Source organism: Lepus europaeus, chromosome 11, assembly GCF_033115175.1.
Source record: "Lepus europaeus isolate LE1 chromosome 11, mLepTim1.pri, whole genome shotgun sequence".
Classification (NCBI taxonomy): Eukaryota; Metazoa; Chordata; class Mammalia; order Lagomorpha; family Leporidae; genus Lepus; species Lepus europaeus.
This window is the reverse complement of record NC_084837.1, coordinates 26,084,366-26,108,709: the sequence shown is the minus strand read 5'-3', so window position 1 is coordinate 26,108,709 and position 24,344 is coordinate 26,084,366. Positions and strand designations below refer to the sequence as shown.

The 24,344-nt window shown below is 44.6% G+C and overlaps 1 protein-coding gene across 7 annotated transcripts in view; it reads left to right on the top strand.

Moving 5' to 3' along the window:
* Positions 1 to 2,383: 2,383 nt before the first annotated feature.
* KLHDC1 (kelch domain containing 1) overlaps positions 2,384 to 24,344 on the top strand; it is a 64,291-nt gene continuing 42,330 nt past the window's right edge. For all 7 annotated transcript variants that reach the window (XM_062205178.1, XM_062205177.1, XM_062205176.1 and 4 more), the window contains exons 1-3: positions 2,384 to 2,534; positions 23,024 to 23,094; positions 23,571 to 23,688. In XM_062205178.1, coding sequence (XP_062061162.1) covers positions 2,439 to 2,534; positions 23,024 to 23,094; positions 23,571 to 23,688 — 285 coding nt within the window. In that variant the 5' untranslated portion in view covers positions 2,384 to 2,438. The remainder of the gene's footprint in view (positions 2,535 to 23,023; positions 23,095 to 23,570; positions 23,689 to 24,344) is intronic.

Here is a 24,344-nt window from a genome sequence, read left to right as displayed (position 1 = left end):
TCCCCAAATGGCAGCAACAGCAGGAGCTGGGCCCATCCAAAGCCAGGAGTTAGGAGCTTCAGCCAGGTCTCTCACATAGGCGCAGGGTCCCAAGCACTTGGGCCATCTTCCGCTGCTTTCCCAGGCCATTAGCTGGGAGCTGGATTGGAAGTGGAACAGCCAGGACAGGAGCCGCCACCCATATGGGATGCCAACATCACAGGCGGCAGCTTTATCCACTGTACCACAGGTGGCCCATGAATTTGAGAATCCTGAATATGGATTGCAGATAAATTATATTAAGTAACAACTTAATTTTCTTAGGTGGATATGTAAGTGAGTGTTCCAATTTTTAGAAAATATATACTGAAGTTTAACATGCCTATCAAAATGAAAACTGTACATACCTACATACAAACTAATATAAAACTAGCAATACTGTTATTAAACCTAAGTAATGGTTATTCCTTGAGGCTGGCCAGTGGGGCTGGGAGTCTATGGGCCCCTCAGACACAGGTAGAACGTCCTTTACAAGCCAGCTGCCAGCCATGGCTGGAAAGCCTGTCTCCAGGCCAACTGGCATCTCCCCCACTAATAGCTTCTTGTGCTGCCTGTGTGACATTGCAGCTTTAAACCACACCTTCAGGGTGCTGCAAGCTTTCACCCTGAGCTGGCAGGGGAAGGGGCTGAGCATCTGGGGAGAGTTGGACTGGTTGCAAGAGACCTTGGCTATCTTGGTGACCTTGTGGTTTTTAAACCACGCCTTCGAGTTAGTCGCAATCTTCCACCCAGAGCTAGCAGAGGAGGGGGCTGAGCCCCTAAAGAGACAGTCTCCCAGAGACCCCGCTATCTCCTTGAGCCCCAAGCCAATCGACATACCTTTGTGAAACCCCCAGTCCAATGGGAACCCCCAACAGGATAACCCAGTGAACAGACAGTAATGCCTTAAAACCCCTGACACCTCCCCAAAGCCAGTGTCCTGCTCGGGCACTCCGCCTGCTCTCCTCTCGCACCAGACGCTTTCTCTGTCACTTGCCAATCAAACAAAACTTTCTGCCTCTCTGCAAATTGTGTCCCGGCTTTTCACTTCAATACTGAGCTGGGGAAAGAATCCTCCAGACTCACTCCAGTAACCGCCCTCCCCTCCGTGACTATTCTTTCTGCTTTTCTGTATGTTTGATATTTTTCATATCAAGACATTGGAAAGGAAAAACTGATCCGAAATTCCCAGTTTCTTCTTACAACCTAATAGTTATTTCTGCCCTCCCCCTTTTTCTAGTGTTTCCCTTTCTCCCATAAATTTTCAGTGACTTCCCTTATGGCTCATACAGGTTCAATACTTGAATGAATAACTGTATGCTGCTGACTCCAAAATCCTTATGTCCAGCTCCTCGGTCCCTCGGGCTTCAACGCCAATTCAGTACCCCCCTAAAAGAACTCATCACCCCTCCCGAAGTCACCTGGACTTCTCCTCCCTTGCCCCACAAATCTGAGGAGCGCTCACCGGTCTTCCCTGTGAGACAAGGGCACACACACATACATCGTCCTCACGGGTCGGAAGGCTGCTCTGGAGTTCCCAAGTCCATCCACCCCAAGGTGAAGGGCTGATGGTCTACATCTTGTTTATTCCGTTTCCTTGTTCTATGCGTCTCTCAGCTTCATCTCCAGGGTCACAGCCTTTGGTTCAGAATCTCATCTTCTCTAGTTAACCACAACTTTCACTAAGTACTGAATACCTGGCAGGCACCTGTGCTTCGTGCTGTGGACCTATCCCTGAACACAAAACCCAGTAGGTCTGCTTTAAGGACGCGCATAACGGATCAGAGGACACAGGAAATATAACCCCATGGGCCACAAGTGTGTTGTGAACGATCGAGTTAGAGGAGTGGGCATCAGCTCACACATCTATCAGCTCCGCGTGGTGAGAACATTATAACCCTCTCCTCGCTGATTTGAAGCATACGGTTTTTGTGAACTCCAGTCGCCCTGCTGTAGAACACAACACAATCACTACCGGCTGGAGGGACTGGGGTCTTCAGTGGGGGCACCAGCCACGGGCGTGGAGAGAACAGGACAAGTTTGAGACACTGCAAAAGTAGGAACACAGGGACTTCTTGGCCGATCCGTTTCCAAGGAATGCGAGGAAAAGGGGCGTAGCTTGCCATCCTGGTCCCTGGGAAGGAGACAGGAGCCCCTCACTAGGCTAACAGACTCCACCCCCAACTCCCAAGCAGGTGGCAGGGGTTCAAGCCCCGGCGCCCCCCCCCCCACCACCCCCACAACCCCGGGCGCCCGGCTCCGCTGCCCCGGCGAGCGGCCGCGGCACGGCGCAGACGCACTGGCTCCGCCTTCCCACCAATCTGGACCCTCGGCGCGTTCCGTTTGTGCGTGTAGGGGCCGGGACGCGAGGAGAGGCCGCGCCGCGGGCAGGGGCTGCGAGCGAGCGAGCGACGGCGCGGATGGCGGACTCGCGGCTGTTCTGCGTGGCCGAGGAGCGCAGCGGCCACTGCGCCGTGGTGGACGGAAACTTCCTCTACGTGTGGGGGGGCTACGTGGTAAGGGGAAGAGGCGGGACGGGGCGGACTCGCGCCGCGGCCTGAGTGGACGCCGAGCGCCCGCCCGCAGCCGCTCCGAGGCGGGGCCGCGTCTCGGGCCGGGGTCCCCCCGCGCCCCGCCGGCCGCTCCGCCGCTGGCCCTGCCGCTCGGGGCCGCCCCGCCGTGGCTTCCGCTGTCGGAGCCCTCAAAGCCGGGGTTCCGGGGGCTCCTGCCACCCTGCGCCCACCCCACCCCCAGCTGTCCAGTAACCCCCCCTGGCCCGACAGTCGGTTACGCGCGATTAATTCTCGTCTTTAAAATCTCCCGGTGCAGACGTAAGCGGAGCTGAGGACACAGTGCTGTAATGATCTTGTGCGGGATCCGAAATAAAATACCGAAATCACCGAAGCGTTTAAGTATTTCTAAGCTATTTTTAGTGGCGTTTCTTTGCTAGTGGATCGTTAACGAATTTTTTTGTGTGTTTCCTTGAGCCTCGAAGTAGACTCGTATCAGCGCCACTATAGGGTGTGATGGCTTAACATTACGGTGGAGGTTTGAACATTTGTGTTTTTGTTGGAAGCATCGTAGGTCATAGAAGCATCGTACGGCTGGAAAACAAGTCAGTATTGTATGCCAACCTCCCGAGTTGGCAGATTTTAGAAAGTAGCCACTGGAACTATTACTTGTGACTTGTGTTCCGATACCGTTGTGACGGAGCTGTACCGCAACTGCCCCTCGTTGAAATAAAGTACATACTGTGTGTGTTGAAGAAGCCTCAGATCCTGGTTGGTTTTGTGTGTTTGTTCTTAATTTAGTGCAGTATCAGGATGGGAAAATTAGCGCTAATCTCACAGTGCTTACTATACCTGGCTTATGCTAGGTGCTCATATCCCTTAGTTTGAGTAATCCTATCACACTGGGAGGTAGGTGATATCACCATTTTATAAATGAGGACGATAAATCAGAGTCATTTTCATGGTCATTTGATTTCTTTTTCTTTCTTTTTTTTTTTTTTTGACAGGCAGAGTGGACAGTGAGAGAGAGACAGAGAGAAAGGTCTTCCTTTTTGCCGTTGGTTCACCCTCCAATGGCTACTGCGGCTGGTGCATCACACTGATCCGAAGCCAGGAGCCAGGTGCTTCTCCTGGTCTCCCATACGGGTGCAGGGCCCAAGGACTTGGGCCATCCTCCACTGCCTTTCTGGGCCATAACAGAGAGCTGGCCTGGAAGAGGGGCAACCGGGATAGAATCCGGCGCCCCGACCAGGACCGGGACTAGAACCCGGTGTGCCGGCGCCGCAAGGCGGAGGATTAGCCTGTTAAGCCACAGCGCCGGCCTGATTTCTTTTTTTTTAAAGATTTATTTTTATTTATTTGAAAGAGTTACAGAGAGAGGTAGAGACAAAGAGAGAGGTTTTCCATTCACTGGTTCACTCCCCTGATGGCCGCAATGGCCAGAGCTGCACCAATCCCAAGCCAGGAGCCAGGAGCTTCTTCCGGGTCTCCCACGTGGGTGCAGGGGCCCAAGGACTTGGGCCATCTTCCACTGCTTTCCCGGGCCATAGCAGAGAGCTGGATCAAATATTTTCACTGTTTGCTCTTGGTGAAAAAATAATCTAGATAGAATGATGATGGTGGGCATAAGAAATATGTTGACTATTTTTGAGCTCTGCCACTTCAAGATACAGAGGTGTCACACTTCCCATATCATTCCTAATACTGTAATAATTAAGTGGGAGAAAACAGTAATCTATAATGTCCCCCATCTGTGTCTGTGTAGATTGGATTTGAGCCCATAAATGTCTCATATCAGTGCATATTTATTTGGGGACCATAAATGAAATACCTGAATATTTTACAAGTCATTTTAATCTTGACAGTTGTGTAACTGATAAGATTCCAGTTCTTTAGGTGACAGCTACTGATCTGAAACACCCTATCGTGCCCTGATCTAATCAGAGGATGTGCTGTAAGGCCAGCCCCGGGAAGCACAAGATTTAGGTCCTGAGTCTTCTGCTGTTTAAATGCCAGGGATCATCAGGAGTTAGTGCCTGAGGCCTAGTGGAAGGAAAGGGAGTGTGGGAGGTAAAAATGAAGACAAGGCACATCCTGTGGAAAAGTAGGACCCTCCAGAACCAAAGACAACCAGGGGCCCTGCAACCTGGAGGTATTCCATTGGCCGTAGTAAAGAATAAAGATTGGCTTCTTCCAGTCATGATTTTCCTCTTTATTAACACGGCGTGTGCGTTAATCCTGAAATGTTCATGTCTAAATGACCTACTGCTCTGTTGACAGACACATTCTGAAGTCCATTGTATCTGAAAATAGCCCCACTTCTAGAGAGAACTGCCAAAAGGCAAGTGGCAGATTCTGGTTGGTACCAAAATATTCTGGATCTTGCTATGCATCCTTTTAACATTACTGAAATTCATGGCAATTCTGCCACTAGGAAGCATGAAAGTTAGGCAAGTTTTCCCAGATTTTGAAGGGCCTGCTCAGCAGCTTAGCAAGTGCATAGATGGTCTGCTTTTCTCTCACAGCCTTAAGTATTTGAACGGTTTTATTTCCATAATACAATTATTTCCAAAATACTACATTTTGCTCTGAATTTTTCCTTATGGAAAGTACTATGCATTTTCTGTAATAAATACTATGTATTTCTGTAATGAATATGGATGGACTTAAGGATCAATTGAGAAAATGTTTGAAAGGAGCAGCATATGTACCAGATGCTAAAACATCATGATTCCATAATAACTAAATTACTGGTCATGATGCAAGTAGAGAGAGCATGATAGAATCAGCAAGAAATTACATGAACATCCAAGCTTATAAGTATATTTTGTACGTCAGGGGTAGAATTTTAAACTTGGAGAGATACTCATTTATGAAATGAATGATCCTAGGATCGCTGAAGGAAGATGACCCTGGGATCTAAGGACTGAAGCTTTAAGGTATAGAAGAAATAAGCCATACAATACTGGAAGAGAACACATGACTTAGAAAATCTTGAACTAGAAAAAGAAAATCTGGGTTGGGGAAAAAAACTATAAAGGAAAAGGTTGCAAGATGAACTTTGAAAAGATTCAAAACTGGTTTTTAAACAACACAAAATGAGAAGACAGTGGGAAAATATTTGTAGCATATCTGATAGGCCAAGATCCTATAAAAAATAAATCATTTTCTCCACAGAAAATGAGACATAGATCAGCACAACAGTTTACAAAAGAAAAATGTGATGTGAATCAAAAAAATGCACCTGAGAGTGAGATTTTTTTGTGTCTAATTTGCAAAATTTAAAAAATTTTGGGGGCCGGCTCTGCGGCTCACTAGGCTAAGCCTCTGCCTGCGGCGCCACTACTCTGGGTTCTAGTCCCAGTTGGGGCGCCAGTTCTGTCCTGGTTGCTCCTCTTCCAGTCAGCTCTCTGCTGTGGTCCGGGAAGGCTGTGGAGGATGGCCCAAGTGCTTGGTCCCTGTACCCGCATGGGAGACCAGGAGAAGCACCTGGCTCCTGGCTTCGGATCAGCGCAGTGCACCGGCCGTAGCAGCCATTTGGGGAGTGGACCAACAGAAGGAAGACCTTTCTCTCTCTCTCTCTCTCTCTCTCTCTCTCTCTCTCTCTCTCTCACTGCACTGTCTAACTCTGCCTGTCAAAAAAAAAAAAAAAATTGGGGGGACAGCATAGGGAAATGAATTACTAAAACAGTGGTAATGGGAGTAAAAAATTGGATAACAGAGGTTTACCAGTGTGTATCTTCTTTAAGCTAATTGTTTGCCTTTATATATTCATAAATGGTAACATAGGCCAGGTTTGTCCTACGGGAGACATCATTCTTGTTCATGTCAGAATTGGAACCTCCTTTTTCTGTTTGTGGTGTTCCCTCATGATTGAGTCTTGTCTGGCTATTTATTTTAGTTGTCACACTGCCTCCTACCACTCCCATGGAAGGTAAATTCTATAGGTAGTTTGTTCTCTTGTATCCTAGTGTCTAGAATTGGTTATAATTCGGCGTAAATACCCAATAAAAAGAACTTGAATGGGGAAGACCAGGTTTCCAGCCTCACTTGCAGCTAGGGTTTGACAAACGACTTGGACTCTTGTTGAGAGAAATCTGCACTAGATTTGGATTTAGGAATGAAGATGTTTAAAAATAGAGACCTGTACAGGATTCGTACTCTACGATAGAATTTTGGTGTGGAAGGCAGTGCTGCAAGCTGAGCGTGGTGCTCAGGTGCTCGCCGGTGACTGCTGACTGTTCTGTGGCACAGGGACCATAATTCAGCCTCTGGCCCTCCAGCCTCCCTAGTGATTCTTTGAGCTGCTTAGTCATTTCTTAACAGTTTATTCACTTAATTTTAAAATTGGAAATGTGTAAAAGAGCATGTAGAATAAATATCATTTAAAGGTAAATGTCTAGCGGCCATTTGGGGGGTGAACCAACGGAAGGAAGACCTTTCTCTCTGTCTCTCTCTCACTGTCTAACTCTGCCTGTCAAAAAAAAAAAAAAGACTACAACCAATACTCAGAAGTTTCCTGCTTGCAATTCACTCCCCCTCCCACCAGTTCTCCCCTTCTCTGTTAAGCACTCTTTTCGTTAGAAGTTTACCAAATGTGTATTGCTAAACAATGTGTTACTTGGTTTTGGGGTCATAGCATGTTTTTCACAATGTAATTCTTTTATTACTTTAGTTTTTCTCTCCATCCATTGCTTATCAAATCATCTGATGTACATCTGTATGTCAGGCTGTTGCAGTTGTTGCCTGGGGTTCATTCTGATTGGTCAGTGCCTGTGTGCTGCCCAATTGTTAAAGACTGAAAATCATCCCTGCCTTCATTCACTTGGTGTGTATCTGGTATAGCATTCTGTGAATTTGCTGAGATTAATTTATCCATTCCACCATTGGCAAATTCTTACAATCAGTGGTGCATTGAGCATCCCTAACAGCATGCCTCCTATTGAACTGTGCGCAAGGGAAAGTCTTTCTCTAGGGCATACACCAAGGTACAGAATGCTGGGTTTCTTGTTATTTGGGTCTCCAAATTTACTTGGAGATGTTGGACTATTGTCAAAATATTTGCATCAATTAGTAAGACCACCAGCCACTTCCTTGCTCCATATCCTTGTCAAGGTTTGGTACCATCTGGCCTTAAATGTTTTTGCCAGTGACAGTGACATGATATTTCATTGTGGCTTTTGATTTTCCTGATTACTGATAAAGTTGAATGCCTTTTCATAATTTTATGGGCTATTTGTATTTTGTCTTTGTGAAAATGATTGTATCTTTTGCTCATTTTTCTATATTAGCTTGTCTTTTTTTTTCTTTTACTAATTTGTATGGATTCTTTAAATATACAGTTGTATAAGTTGAATGTGTCTTTTTTCAGTTTGTAACTTGTCTTTGTACTTCCTTGATCATTCTTTGGCTGAACCGAAGTCACTAATTTTAATATACCTTCAATCTTTTCCTTACTGTTTTGTGCTTTCTGCATTGCTTAAGAAATCTTCCCTGTGTCAAGGTTACAAGGTCTCCAATATTTTCTTCTAAACTTTTGTCAGTTTTACCGTCCATATCTACATCTTTTAAATCTGAGGTTTTTGTTATCTAGTTGGTTGGCCTAAGATAGGTGTTCAGTTTCATTCTGTTCTCCAAATGGATAACCACTTGTCCTCTTATCATTTATCCACTTTCCTTACTCACCTGCGTTCCATCACACATCGAGTTTTTGAGGGTGCATGGTCGCTTCACCTGCATTCCGCCAGACTTTGAGTGTTTGAGGGTGCGTGATCCCTTCTAAGTTCTTTTTCTGTTCAGGTGGTCTCTCTTTTTGTTCTCGTGACACAGCCACACCATGGGAATGAAAAGAAATGTTAGGAAGTAAAAGCCCCTGCCCCACTCCATCTTGTTCTTGTTCTTGTTCTTCAGGAACACTTTGGTTATTTGGGCCATTCATTCTTTTGTGTACATGTGTGTGTATAAATATTTGTATTGCAAGATATATAAAACCTGAAACTTGCCATTTTAATCAGATTTATGTATGTAAGTGGCAGTCTTTACATTCACAATGTTGTGCAACCATAACCATTATCATTTCCAGAATTTTTCATTACTCCCAGTAGAAATTCCATAACCATCATGTAATACTTTGCATTCCTCCTCCCCTGGGCCTCTGCCTTCTGTTGATTTATTTGCATCTTCTGAATTTGCCATGTTCTAGGTGTGTTGTGAGTAGAATTGTTCAGTATTTGTCCCATTGTGTCTAATTATTTCACTGAGCGTAATTTTTCAAGATTTACCCAGGTTGTGTATGTATCAGAACTTCACACTTTGTTATGACTGAGTAGTAATACATCTTAGATATGTACCATGTATATTTGTTCAGTCTGTTCAGTTGTTCACGAACATTTCAGTTGTTCCCACCTTCTGTCTGTTGTAATGCCACTGTGGACATCGGCATTCGAGAATCTGAGTCCCTGTTTTCAGTCTTCGAGTGCCTGCTGGTAGAATTGCTAGGTCACATGCTTATTCTACATTTACCTTTTCAAAAAAAGACCAAATTGCTTGCCATAGCACTGTACCTTTAGTATAAAATTGCCATCGGATTACCAAATTCTGTAAAATACCTAATTTGAGTTTTATTTGTTACCATATTCAATCTTTAGATCATTTGGGAGTGATTGACATGCTGTGAAATTCAGTCTCCTAACCAGTTATACAGTATTTCTGTCCTTTTATTTAGCACTTTTTGAGGTAATTCAATGAAGTTTGGTAGTTGTTTTTAAATGGATCATGTGTTTACTAGCTTTTTCTTAGGTTTGTTTGCTTTTTTATATTTTAATTTTTACTATTTTTTTAACCAGGAAAACTTTATTTTTCATAAAGGAAGCAGAGGTATATATATTAGTAGTTCATAAGCAGAATTCAAAACAAGCATTGGCCAGCGCCACAGCTCAACAGGCTAATCTTCTGCCTTGCAGCGCCGGCACACGGGGTTCTAGTCCCAGTTGGGGCACCGGATTCTGTCCCGGTTGCCCCTCTTCCAGGCCAGTTCTCTGCTGTGGCCCGGGAGTGCAGTGGAGGATGGCCCAAGTGCTTGGGCCCTGTACCCCATGGGAGATCAGGAGAAGCACCTGGCTCCTGCCATTGGATCAACGCGGTGCGCCGGCCACAGCGCGCCAGCCGTGGCGGCCATTGGAGGGTGAACCAACGGCAAAGGAAGACCTTTCTCTCTGTCTCTCTCTCTCTCACTGTCTACTCTGCCTGTCAAAAATAAAAAAAAAATAAAAAAGAAAAAGAAAACAAGCATCAAAAATTGAGGAAAGAGGGGCATAATATTATTTAAAAGTGAAGAGGATAAATATCTATATACAAAATAATAAAACATTCATATTTTTAACTGTATAAATTTTGTTTTTTTAACATCACCATATTTGTCACAATATTTGTCTTCCAGGGTCTGGCTTATTTCATTTGGCACAATGATTTCCTGTTGCATCCATTTTGTTGCAGATATTGTGTTTGTTCTTTTTCATGGCTGAGTAATATTCTGTTGTGTTATTCTTTACCCATTCACACGCTGACGGAGGTCTGGGTTGACTCCATAGCTCACTACTGTGCATAGTGCTTCAGGAAACACGAGAGTGCAGAAGTCTCTTTGCTTTGCCGCCTTCATTTCTTTCGGATATATTTCCAAAAGTAGGACAACTAGGTCACATGGTTGCTCTATTTTTAGTTTTTTGAGGAAACTCAAAACTGTTTTCCAAAATGGCTTTACTAATTTACTTCCCACCAGCAGTGTATTAGGGTTCCCTTACTCCAGGGCTTTGCCAGCATTTATTTTCTGTCTTTTTGTTTATAGCCTTAACTGGAAGTGAGAAGATATCTTATTGCTGTTTTTACTTGCATTTCTCTCATGATGGCAACACTGAGCATTTTTTCATGTGATTGTTGGCCATTTGTGTTTCTTTTGAAAAGTATCTACTGAGGTACTTTGCTAATTTTTTAAAAAGAATTATTTATTTTTTGTTTGCTTGCTTGAAAGGCAGAGTGACAGAAAGAGAGAGGAAGACAAACAGAAAAATCTTCCATCTGTTAGTTCACTTCTTAAATGGCCACAACACTAAGGTTGGGTGAGGCCAAAGCCAGTGGCCTGTAATTCCATCTGGGACTTCCATGGAGGTCCATCCGCCGCAGGTACATCATTTGGGAGCTCAATGAGAAAGGAGGACCTGAGACTAGAAGCAGCGCTTCAGTGTAGCATGCTGGCATCATAAAGTAGCAGGCCCCGCCCATTTTTTAAAACAGTTCTTTAAAAAAGATTCTTTTTAGTTTATTTACTTTGTTTAATTGAAAAGCAGAGAGATCATCCATCCACTGGTTCACTCCCCCAAGTGCCCACAGTGGCCAGGGCTGAGCCAGACCAAAACGAGGAGCCTCCCAGGGTGTGAATTAGCAGGCAGCCAGAATCAGAAGCTGAGCTGCAGTTCCAGCTCAGGGATGTGGGTGTCCCAAGCAGCGACTTAACATATACTCCTCGTTGGCCTTCTCTCTTTCTTTTTTAAGATTTATTTATTTGAAAGGCAGAGTTACACAGAGGCAGAGAGAGAAAGAAAGAGAGAGATATCTTCCATCTGCTGGTTCACTCCCCAAATAGCTACAACAGGCGGAACTGGGCCTATCCAGAGCCAAGAGCTTCTTCCCGGTCTCCCACACAGGTGCAGGGGCCCAAGAACTTGGGCCATCTTCCACTGCTTTCCCAGGCCATAGCAGAGAGCTGGATCAGAAGTGGAGCAGCTGGGACTTGAACCAGCACCCATATGGGATGCTGGAACTGCAGGCTTTACTAGTTATGCCACAACGTATGCCCCTCTTTCTTTTTTCAGTATTTATTTTCATCTGCCTGAAAGAGAGACAGAGACAGAGAAACAGAGAGAGAGAGATTGGTTTTTCCCTCCACTGATTCACTTCACAAATGTTTGCAGTAACCAGGGTTGGGTTAAGCCAAAACCAAGAGCCCAGAATTCCATCCAGCTCACTCATGTGGGCAGCAAGTGTCCCAGCACTTGAGCCATCAGCTGCTGTCTCCCAGGATGCATTAGTAGGAAGCTGAATCAGAAATAGAGGTGCCAGGACTCAAAGTGGATGGGACGTGGGTGTCACAGGCAGCAGCCTAACCCGCTGCACCACACGTCTGCTCCTCTTGCCCATTTCTTAGCTGGATTTTTGTTATATTTTTTGAGTTTCTCTCATATTCTGGATATTAACCCTTTATTAGATGAGTAGTTTACAAATATTTTCTTCCGTTCTGTTGGCGGTCTCCCCACTCTGTTGGTTTCTCTTTCTTTCTTTTTCTTTTTTTTTTTTTTTTTTGACAGGCAGAGTAGATAGTGAGAGAGAGAGACAGAGAGAGACAGACAAGAGAAAGGTCTTCCTTTTTGCCATTGGTTCACCCTCCAATGGCCACTGCGGCCGGTGCATCTCGCTGATCTGAAACCAGGAGCCAGGTGCTTCTCCTGGTCTCCCACGCGGGTGCAGGGCCCAAGGACTTGGGCCATCCTCCACTGCCTTCCCGGGCCACAGCAGAGAGCTGGCCTGGAAGAGGGGCAACTGGGATAGGATCCGGCGCCCCGACCGGGACTAGAACCCGGTGTGCTGGCGCCGCAAGACGGAAGATTAGCCTAGTGAGCCACGGCACCGGCCGGTTTCTCTTTCTTTCTTCCTTCCTTCCTTCCTTTCTTTCTTTCTTATTTATTTATTTATTTATTTTGAAAGAGTTACAGAGAGAGGTAGAGTCAGAGAGAAAGATCTTCCATTTGCTGATTCACTCCCCAGATGACTGCAGTGGCCGGAGCTGAGCTAATCTGAAGCCAGGAGCCAGGAGCTTCTTCTGGGTTTCCCACGCAGGTGCAGGGGCCCAGAGACTTGGGCCATCTTCCACTGCTTTACCAGGCCATAGCAGAGAGCTGGATTGGAAGAAGAGCATCCAGGACTAAAACTGGCACCCACATAGGATGCTGGCGCTTTAGGCCAGGGCTTTAACCTGCCGCACCACAGCGCCGGCCCCCACTCTGTTGGTTTCATCTGCTGTGCAGAAAGCTCTTAGTTTGATAAAATCCCATTTTTCTGCTTTTGCTTTTATTATGTATGCTTTTTGCTGTCTTAGCCAAAAAATTGTTGCCTATGCCAATATCTTTAAGTGTTTTCTCCCAGTAGTTTCCTAATTTCAGGTCTTGTATTTATCAATTTTGAGTTGGTTCTTTAAAAAACACAATCATTGCTTTAAAAAAAATATTTTATTTGAAAGACTGAGAGAGAGAGAGCGTGCACTTCTGTCTGCTACTTCACCCCCAGGTTACTGCAACAGTTAGGACCAGGCCAGGACAAAGCTAGAAGTCTGGAACTCAATCCTGGTCTCCCATGTCGGTGGCAGGGACCCAGGTTCTTGAGCCATGACCTGCTGCCTCCCAGCAAGAAGCCGAGACAGAAGAAAAGCTGGAACTCAACCCCAGGTGCTCTGATATGGGGTGCCAGCTCCTCAAGCAGCATCTTAACCTCTGTGCCAAACACCTACCCCTTGAGTTGATCAGGGTGAAAGGGAACTTGTTTCAAACTTCTATGTATAGAGATTCAGTCTCCTCAGAACCATTTAATAAAGGGACTGTCCTTTCTCCAGGGAGTGATTTTAGCCCTTCTGTCAAAGTTTATTGCAGGTATATGGATTTATTCTGGGGTTTCTTTTCTGTTCTACTTGCTGTGCTGTTTGATACAATAGTTGTGTAATTTGTCTTAAAACTCTGGTGCTATGATATCTCTAGATGCTGTTAAAGATTGCTTTGGGCTAATCCTCCACCTGCAGCGCCGGCACACGGGGTTCTAGTCCCGGTCGGGGCACCGGATTCTGTCCCAGTTGTTCCTCTTCCAGGCCAGCTCTCTGCTGTGGCCCAGGAGTGCAGTGGAGGATGGCCCAAGTCCTTGGGCCCTGCACCCCATGGGAGACCAGGAGAAGCACCTGGCTCTTGGCTTCAGATCAGCGCGGTGCACTGGCCGCAGCTCACCGGCTGCAGCGGCCATTGTGGGGTGAACCAACGGAAAAAAGGAAGACCTTTCTCTCTGTCTCTCTCTCTCTCTCTCACTGTCCACTCTGCCTGTCAAAAAAACAAAACAAACAAACAAAGAAAAGGTTGCTTTGGTTGTTCAGGGTCTTTTCTGTTTCCATATTATTTTTTTTTAAGATTTATTTATTTATTTGAAAGGCACAGTGAATGAGAGAGAAAGAATGATTTTTTCATCTGCTTGTTCACTCCCTAAATGGCCACAATGGCCGGAGCTGAGCCAACCGGAGCCAGGAGCCAGAAGTTTCTTCCAGGTCTATCACATGGCTGCATGTCATATGGCTGCAAGAACTTGGGTCCCCTTCCACTGCTTTCCCAGGCACATTAGCAGGGAGCTGGATCAGAAGTAGAACAGCAAGAACTTGAACCCTGCGACCATATGAGATGCCAATGTCATAGGAGGTGGCTTTACCCATAATGCCGCAGCAACGGCCGCTAGCTTGTGGTTTTTTTTTGTTTGTTTGTTTGTTTGTTTGTTTAAGATTTATTTATTTGAGAGGCACACTTATAGACATAAGGTGAGACAGAGAGAGGTCTTCCATCTTCCATCCTCTGGTTCACTTTCCAAATGGCCACAACAGCTGAAGCTGGGCTGATCTGAAGCCAGGAGCCAGGAGCTTCCTCCGGGTCTCCCACATAGGTGCAGGGACCCAAGCAGTTGTGCCATCTTCCACTGCTTTCCCAGGCCATCAGCAGGTGCTTGATCAGAAGTGGAGTATCTGATTGTGGTTTGAAACACAGTTTACTTTAGAATTTTTTTTTTATTCTGAAAACCATCTCAACTTCTATTCTCATAAATTATCTGTTAATTTCCTTATTTTCTGCATAGGTAGTCGTGTAATCTGCCAATGGTGACAGTTTTGTGTCTTCCATTTTCACCGTTATTCCTTTTCACTTACTTTTCTTTAATATACTGGTGGGCCTGAAGTACAATGTTAAATAGGAGCCATTTTTTTGGTCCATAATTTCAAGGGATTGTTTTCAACATTTAACCATGAAATTTGATGTTTTCTTTAGGATGTTTGTTTTGTTTTTTATGCTAGTTCAGTTTCCATTGTTGTACTTCCCATTCAGGTCCCAGCAAAAGATGGCCCCTGGCTTTGCGCTATCCCAGTTCCAAGCATTGCAGCCATTTAGGAATTGAACCAGCAGATCAAAGATCTGTCTCTTTCTTTGCCTCTCTCGTGGTAACACTGCCTTTCAGACATAAAATAAATCTTAATTAAAAAAAAAAGAAGAAGAAGAAGAAACTGGAGCTGGGGATTGAACCTAGTTTCTCAATGTGGGATGTGAGAGTCTGAGTCACCAGGCTAACATCACCCTCTATTTTATTTTTATTGTTTTTATGTATTTGAAAGGCAGAGAGAAACAGAGAAATAGATAGAAACAGAAGACATTTTCCATCTGCTGTTTACTCTTCAAGTGACTGTGACAGCTAAGTCAGGACCAGGCCAAAGACAAGTGCCAGGAACCTCATCAGATACATGGGTGGCAAGGACCCAAGTACTGGAGCCATCATTTTCTGCCTCATTAGTAGGAAGCTAGAATTGAGAGCAGTCCCAGGACTGAAATCCAGGCACTGAGAGATGGGGTGTGGGTGTCCCAGTTCACGTCTGAACCATTCCAGCAGATACTGCCCCCTCACTTGATTTTTGATTGCTACATAATTATACATTTTGATATACATGCACATTGCATGATGATCAACTGAGAGCAATTAGGTATATTCACCACCTCAAAAATAATGTATTCTTGGTGAATAACATTAGAAATCCCCCCTTTGGCTATTTTGAAATTTGCTATGGTTAATGTAATCACCCTATTGCACAATGGCACATCAGAACTTGCTCCATCTAACTGTGACATTGAAACGGTTGAATAACATTTTCCCTTCCTTCTACTCCCCTCTCCTTTCCAACCTCTCAACTTTCATAAGATCAACTTCTTTTTTTTTTTTAAAGAATCCATAGAGGAGTGAGATCATGCCATATTTAACTTTCTGTGCTTCACCTAACATAATGTCCTTTAAGTTCATCTGTTCCACAGATGACAGTATTTCATCTTTAAATTTTTTTTTAATTTATTTTGAAGGCAGACAGAAAAGTCTTTGTTTTTAATAAAAAGATTTATTTTATTTATTTGAAAGAATTACAGAGAGAGGTAGATAGAGCGGTCTTCCATCTGCAGGTTTACTCCCCAAATGGATGTAACAGCTGGAGCTAAGTGGATCCAAAGCTAGAAGCCAGGAACTTCTTCTGGGTCTCCCCATGGGTGCAGCAGCCCCCAATATATTCTTTATTTTATTTCTGGGTGAGCACTTAGACTTATTGGGCCATCCCTCGCTGCTTTCCCAGGCAGCATTCATAGGGAGCTAGATCAGAAGTGGAGGAGCTGATACTTGAACTAGCACCCATATAGGATGCCGGTGCTGCAGGCCACGGCTTTAATCCTCTACAGCACAGCACTGGCCCCCAGAAGGATCTTCCAACTGCTGGTTCATTCCCCAAATGCTCACAACCCCTAGGGCCATTTTATCATTTTTTATGGCTGAATAGTATTCTGGTGGTGTGTGTGTGTGTGCGTGTGTGTATGCCACATATTCTTTTTTTTTTTTTTTTTTTTTTTTTTTTTTTTTTTGGACAGGCAGAGTTAGAGAGAGAGACAGAGAGAAAGTCTTCCTTCCGTTGGTTCACCCCCCAAAATGGCCACTATGGCAGGTGTGCTGTGCCTATCTGAAGCCAGGAGCCAGGTACTTCCTCCCAGTCTCCCATGCGAGTGCAGAGCCCAAGCACTTGGGCCATCCTCCACTGCCTTCCCAGGCCACAGTAGAGAGCTGGACTGGAAGAGGGGCAACCGGGACTAGAACCCAGTGCCCATATGGGATGCCGGCGCCGCAGGCGGAGGATTAACCAAGTGAGCCACGGCACTGGCCCACCGCATATTCTTTTTATTTTTTTTATTAATATATGTATTTAAATTTATTTGAAAGAGTTAGAGAAAGAGAGATCGATCTTCCATCCATTGATTTACTATCCAAATGGCCACAACAGCCAGGGCTGAGCCAGGCTGAAGACAGGAGCTTCTTCTAGGTCTCCCACCTGGGTACAGGGGCCCAAGCACTTGGGCTGTCCTCCACTGTTTTCCCAGACACATTAGCAGGGAGCTAGATCCAAAGTGGAGCAGCTGCGACTTGAACTGGTGCCCATATTGGATGTTGGCATTGAAGGCAGCAGCTTAACCCACTATGCCACAGCACCAGCCCCTAACATATTCTTTATTTTATTTCTGGATGAGCACGTAGACAGATTTTACATCTTGGCTGTTGTGCAGAGTGCTACAATAATGTGGTGGTGCAGGTGTTTCTTTGACATACTAATTTCTTCTCTTTTGGATATATACCTGGTTATGGGAGTGCAGAATCATAGGGTAGCTCTACTTTTAATTTTTTAAGGATGTTAAATAATTTTTTTCCAACAGTGTTGGTAACTTAACATGAAATACAACACAAATTCAACAACACAAATTCAGAAAACTGAGATGGAAAAATTTTGAAAATCCCAAGTGTATTAAAGGAATTAAATTCATTTTTAAAATCTTCCTCCAGATGTAACTAAATTTTTTTCTGTATTTTATTTATCAGTGAAGAAAAAACACAACAGCTAGTTCTCTGTTGGCTTCAGTGAGACCAATTAGTTAATCTTTAATATAGCTACTATACTCTGAAATTGAAATAAACACAATCACAACTACAAATAACTTGTTGAGTCTATCCTGAAGAGAATGAAAGAGAATTTCAACAGTTCCTCCACACCACATATTTATAAATATTGTCATATTTAAAATTCTTTTATTTATTTATTTATTGACAGGCAGAGTGGATAGTGAGAGAGAGAGAGACAGAGAGAAAGGTCTTCCTTTTGCCGTTGGTTCACCCTCTAATGGCCGCTGCGGCTGGCGCACCACGCTGATCCAAAGGCAGGAGCCAGGTGCTTCTCCTGGTCTCCCATGCGGGTGCAGGGCCCAAGCACTTGGCCCATCCTCCACTGCCTTCCCGGGCCATAGCAGAGAGCTGGCCTGGAAGAGGGGCAACCAGGATAGAATCCGGCGCCCCAAGCGGGACCAGAACCTGGTGTGCCGGCGCCGCAAGGCGGGGGATTAGCCTGTTAAGCCACGGCGCTGGCTTATAAATTTTCTTCTTCTAAGTGCCTACTTAACTATAACCTTCAAGTATTTTTTTCTGGATTTCTAATTTTTTGTTTTTTATATATATATTTTTTATTTGAATGACACACACACATACACACAGAAGCACAAAGACTGGCAGAGAAGATAAGAGATCTCCTCTCTGCTGGTTTGTTTCCTAATGCATTTAAGAGCCAGGGCTGGGCCATTATAAAATATTATACTGGGCCAGACTGAAGCCGAGAGCCCCGAATTCAATCCAGGTCTCTTACATGGGTACTAGAGACCAAAGTACTTGAGCCATCATCTGCTGTCTCCTGGCCATGAATTAGGAGGAAACTGGAATTGGAAGCAGAGCGTCCTGGCACTTCAGAATGGGGTGTGGGCAGCACAAGTGGCAACTTAATCACTGAGCCAAACATCTTAACCTCAAGTTTTTTTTTGTTTTTTTTTTTTAAGATTTATTTTATTTATTTGAAAGAGTTACACAGAGAGGGAGAGAGAGAGAGGTCTTCCATCCGCTGGTTCACTCCCCAATTGGCCGCAACGGCCGGAGCTGAGCCAATCTGAAGCCAGGAGCCAGGAGCTTCTTCCGGGTCTCCCAGGTGGGTGCAGGGGCCCGAGGACTTGGGCCATCTTCTACTGCTTCCCCAGGCCATAGCAGAGAGCTGGATCAGAAGAGGAGAAACCAAGCGGCCATATGAGATGCCAGCGTTCAGGCCGGGGCTTTAAACCCCTGCACCACAGTGCTGGCCCCCTAACCTCAAGTTTTTTTGTTTTGTTTTGTTTTGTTTTTGACAGGCAGAGTTAGACAGTGAGAGAGAGAGAGAGACAGAGAGAAAGGTTTCCTTTCCATTGGTTCACCCCCCAAATGGCCACTATGGCCGGCGCGCTGCGCTGATCCGAAGGCAGGAGCCAGGTGCTTCTTCTGGTCTCCCATGGGGTGCAGGGCCCAAAGACCTGGGCCATCTTCCACTGTACTCCCGGGCCACAGCAGAGAGCTGGACTGGAAGAGGAGCAGCCGGGACAGAACCCGGCGCCCCAACCAGGACTAGAACCTGGGGTGCCGGTGCCGTATGCGGAGGATTAGCCTAGTGAGCCCAGGCGCCGGCCTTATGTATCACTTTTATCAGTCTTGCTGATGGTATTGTTTAAAATCTCCTGTGTTTTTATTGTTATTTTGATTTCTTATTCTGAAATTATGCAACAGTTATTAAAATCTCTCACTCTAGCTATTGAGTTGTTAGTTTCTGCCTTTGGCACTGTATATTGCATTTTTGGACTACTTTTTTTTTTTTTTTTTGTGACAGGCAGAGTTAGACAGTGAGAGAGAGAGACAGAGAGAAAGGTCTTCCTTCTGTTGATTCATCCCAGGTGGCCGCTATGGCCAACGCGCTGCGACGGATCCGAAGCCAGGAGCCAGCGGCTTCTCCTGGTCTCCCATGCGGGTGCAGGGCCCAGTGACCTGGGCCATCCTCCACTGCCTTCCCGGCCACAGTAGAGAGCTGGACTGGAAGAGGAGCAACCGGGATGGAACCGGCGCCCCAACCGAGACTAGAACCCGGGGTGCTGGCGCTGCAGGCGGAGGATTAGCCTAGTGAGCCACAGCGCCGGCCTGGACTACAATTTTGTGTGTATATGAATTAAGAGTTGTTTGAGAACTTTTTTGTTTGTTCTTTTTCTGTTTTTTTTTTTTTTTTCTCTTTGCTTTTAGAGAAATCATTATTTGCTTTTAGTTGGCTGGTAACCACCTTATTTCAACATGAACACTTTATGAACACTTTATAGTATTCAAAGTTAGACAGTGTCTTCCCATATAGTTCAAGCCCCTTAAGAGAAAAAAAATTGTTTTTTTTACAAGCAGAGTTAGAGAGAGAAGAAATGGCAGAGAGATCTTCCATCTGCTGGTTCACCCCCTAAATGGCCACAACTAGGGCTGGACCAGGCCAAAGCCAGGAGCCTGGAACTCCATACAGGTTTGCCTTGTGGGTGATAGGGCGCCAAGCACTTGGGCCATCTTCTGCTGCTTTCCCAGGCACATTAGCAGGGGGCTGGATCAGAAGTAGAGCAGCCAGGACTGGAACTGGTGCCCATATGGGATTCTGGCATTTCAGATGGTGGCTTAACCCACTGCACCACAACTCTGGTCCCAGAAAATTTTAAGTCTACTCACTCCTTTCCCTAGTTAGTAATATCCTGTTCTTCTTCTCAAGGTGGATATCAAAAAATAGTTTATCACTTTTTAAAATGTTTATATTTACCTACATATTTTTTAATGTCTTATCATACCCTTCCTTGTTGCATTTCAGATCTTTGGCATTGTTTTCCTTTTGCCTGTAGTAATACATCCGTTAGAATTTCCTTATTTGAGATACTGTCATTGGTCCACTCTCTCAGATTTTACTCATTATTTATTTATTTCACCTGAGTTCTTAGAAGGTATTTTCCCTGGGTATAAAATTCTGGGTTGCTAGGAGCTTTCTTGAGCACACATTCTAAGATTATTCAGCCTTGTAGTGTTGTTGTGAGAATGCAGTCATTGTCTGCTTTGAAGATGGTCTATGTTTTCTCTAGTTGTTTGGAAGAATCTCTTTTTCTTTGAGGTTCTGCAGTTTTACTATCAAGTATCTAGGTGTGTATTTCTATGTATCCTTCTTGGAACTTGTTAGGAATACCTGGATGTCAGAATTGACGACTTTTTTTTAAAGTTATTTATTTGAAAGAGTTGGAGAGATGGCTTTTTAACAGTTTTGCAAAACTCTCAGCTTTGTCTCTTCAAAATTGCCTCTTCATTCTCTCTGTTTTGTCTTTTTCTTTAAAATATTTATTTATTTATTTATTTATTTGAAAAGCAGAGTTACAGAGATAGAAGGAGAGGTAGAGAGAGAGGTCTTCCATCCACTGGTTCACTCTGCAATTGGCTGCAACAACCGGAGCTGTGCTGATCCAAAGCCAGGAGCCAGGAGCTTCTTCTAGATCCCCAAATGCCAGTGCAGGGGCCCAAGGACTTGGGCCATCTTCTACTGCTTTCCCAGGCCACAGCAGAGAGCTGGATCAGAAGTGGAGCAGCCAGGTCTCAAACTGGTGCCAGTATGGGATGCTGGCATCGCAGGCGGCAGCTTTACTTGCTACGCCACAACGCCGGCCCCTCCATTTTGTCTCAGTATAATGGATGGGGCTTGCTCCTGTCTTTCTCCGTATCTTCACACTGAAGCCAGGAGCCACAATTCTCCCACACGGGTGCAGGGGCCCAAGGACTTGGGCCTTCTTCTGCTTCTTCCCCAGGAGGATTAGCAGGGAGTTGGATCAGAAGGGGAGCAGCCAGGACTCAGACTGGTGCCCAGATGGGACACTGGTGTCACAGGGTGGTGGTTTAACCCATTATACCACAACCCAGGCCCCTGAAAGAGCATTCTAAGAAGAGAGACAAGTGAGGATGAGGCTGTATCACAGCAAGGAATTAGAGAGGTTTAGGAACTGTAAGACGACTGGGGCTTAATCAATGAAAGGCATGTTGAGGATTGGAGGGACAGCAGCTACCTTAACATACCACACAGTATAGAGCCCTAAGAATTTTAGACTGTGCCAAGAGCAGTAGAGAACTGTGGAAGGAGCTTCAGAATAGTGACAACTCATTTGCATAATATTTATTTTGGAAACGTGTACACATGGGGCTGCTGGATCTGATGCCATTCATCCTTAGACTCCTACAAGCAACTTCCTTTCTTCTTCTGAATTGCTTACATGACCATCTAATACGATTGTTTGATTGACATAAGTGAATGGTTCCTATAATTAATGTAGTGGATTTTATGTATGTGTGAAAAGAGAGTAGTTAATATAGTGTTTTTGTAATTTACCGTGGTAATAAGGAACAGCAAAATTTACTAGGCATGTAATTTATGTATCATATACTTTTAGAAATTCCTAAGCTGCTTTTTAAAAAACTAGCTGGCTTTTTAAAATTGTTTTTTAATGTGTTTTCCTTTTTTAAAAGATTTATTTATTTATTTATTTACTTGAAAGTCAGAGTTATACAGATAGTGAAGGAGAGGCAGAGAGACAGAGAGAGAGAGAGAGAGAGAAAAGGTCTTCCATCTGCTGGTTGGTTCACTCCCCAATTGGCCACAATGGCCGGAGCCACGCCGATCCGAAGCCAGGAACCAGGAACTTCTTCCAGGTCTCCTATGTGGTTGCAGGGGCCCAAGGACTTAGACCATCTTTCCTTCTGCTGCTTTCTCAGGATATAGCAGAGAGCTGGATTGGAAGTGGAACAGCCAGGACTCGAACTGGCACCCATAAGGGATGCCGGCACTGCAGGCATCAGCTTTACCCAGTACGCCACAGTGCCAGCCCCCAAATTGTTTCATAGATTTCAATAAATCATGACAAATTTATGTAAGGACTTGCTTTATCCCATGTGTTTTTTTCTTTCTTTCTTTCTTTCTTTTTAAGATCTATTTATTTATTTGAAAGAGTTACACAGAGAGAGGAAAGGCAGAGAGAAAGAGAGGTCTTCTGTCTAATGATTCACTCCCCAGATGGCCGCAACAGCCCGAGCTGTGCCGATCCAAAGCCAGGAGCCAGGAGCTTCTTCCAGGTCTCCCACGTGGGTGCAGGGGCCCAAGGACTTGGGCCATCTTCTACTGCTATCTCAGGCCATAGCAAAGAGCTAGATCGAAAGTGGAGCAGCCAGGACTAGAACCGGCGCCCATATGGGATGCCGGTGCTTCAGGCTAGGACGTTAACCCACTGTGCCACAGCTCCATCCCCAACCCATATGTTTTTTCAACTTGAATAAGATTGTTATCCTTTCCTATCTCTCTTTAAAATTATCTTTAAAAATTTCTTTCATTTCCCTGTACCCAAAATGTATTACCCTTTTTAATGTTTTTTTCTTTTGCTTCTTTATTGTCTTTAATAGCCTGCTGCAAATACTATGGTTTTGCTATTTTACCTTACTCAAAGTTCCTTTTCAATGTTTAACTGTCAGGAGTCTTTTTGTTGAGATTCATGTACTTGGTATTTACAGTTCTAAAGTTTATTTTTTCCTCATTTTTCTCTTAGAGAACCTTCACTTGCCTTATTTTATATTGAAAAAAAATCTTGGAGCATAATTTTGCGTTTTGCAGTGTTTTCATTGTAATTTTTCTCCTCTTGAGAAACTGTTTAATTATGACTCTGTAATGAATAACTTTATGTATTCTATATTTTTAGTCTATTGAAGACAATGAAGTATATTTGCCTAATGATGAAATTTGGACCTATGATATTGATAGTGGGTTGTGGTAAGTCATTTTAAATTGCAGAGTATCTCTGATTTTACTGTCTATTCTAAATGATTTTGTAAACCACAGGAGGTTTGAGATCAGACCTAGAGCACCCTGCAACGTGAAGAAGCCTCCATTTCCATTTCTTTCAGTGATCCCCTCTCTGTGGCTCTTTGCTTCTGCTGTTCTTCATGCTCTTTAATGGTTCCTCTTAACACCAACACTGTCACCGAAGGCTTTGGTATTACATTCTGAGTTCCAGTGGCATGTATGGAAAATTTTGTGGTTTTTTTTGTTTTGTTTTGTTTTTAAATCCTTGCAGATTGAAAAGTGTTTCCCTGCATCTTAGAGTGTTTCCCAGCACTGGTGCCCATTGCACTCTGATTGTAGTTGGCAGTGGCAACATTCCCTGAAAACAGTGACCACGGAATGTGAAGGGAATGTTCGTTGGCTCTTCTGGAAAAGTCACGTATTCCATCTTGTTCTTGCTGCAGGAGCATGCACCTCATGGAAGGAGAACTGCCTGCCTCCATGTCAGGAAGCTGTGGTGCTTGCATCCACGGAAAGCTGTACGTGTTTGGAGGATACGATGACCAAGGATACAGCAACAGAGTAATGCTTCCTTTTCATTCAGGAGCGTGCACGATGAATGGCCTATTGAATGCATCACTTTGTCTCGCAACCTCATGAATTCTTTTAAAGATTTATTTATTTTATTTGAAAGCAGAGTTACAGAGAGGGAGAGACAGAGAGAGAGAGAGATCTTCCATCTACTGGTTCGCTCCTCAGATGGCCGCAACAGCCAGGGTTGGGCCAGGCGGAAGCCAGGAGCCAGGAGCTTCATCCAGGTCTCCCGCGTGGATGCAGGGGCTCAAGGACTTGGGCCATCCTCCACTGCTTTCCCATGCGCAGTAGCAGGGAGCAGGTTTGAAATTGGCACAGCTGGGATTCGAACTGGCGCACATGTGGGATGCCGGCGCTGCAAGCAGTGGTTTTACCCGCTACGCCACAGCGCTGGCCCCACAACTTTGTGAATATTTCAAGAAGATATATGTAGAACATTTTAAGTTTATAATTCCAAGATTTTAAAGAGAGAGTGAAATGCAGCAATTCTCTTGCATTGTTCTTGTCTTTTTCTGTGTCTTTCTGCATCCTTAATTTATACTCCTAGGACAAGTTGTCATGGGCAATGCTCCTTTTCCTGTGTTTTGTATACCATTTCTGCTTCTAAAACACTGTCTCATTTTCATTAATTCTACACTTTTTAA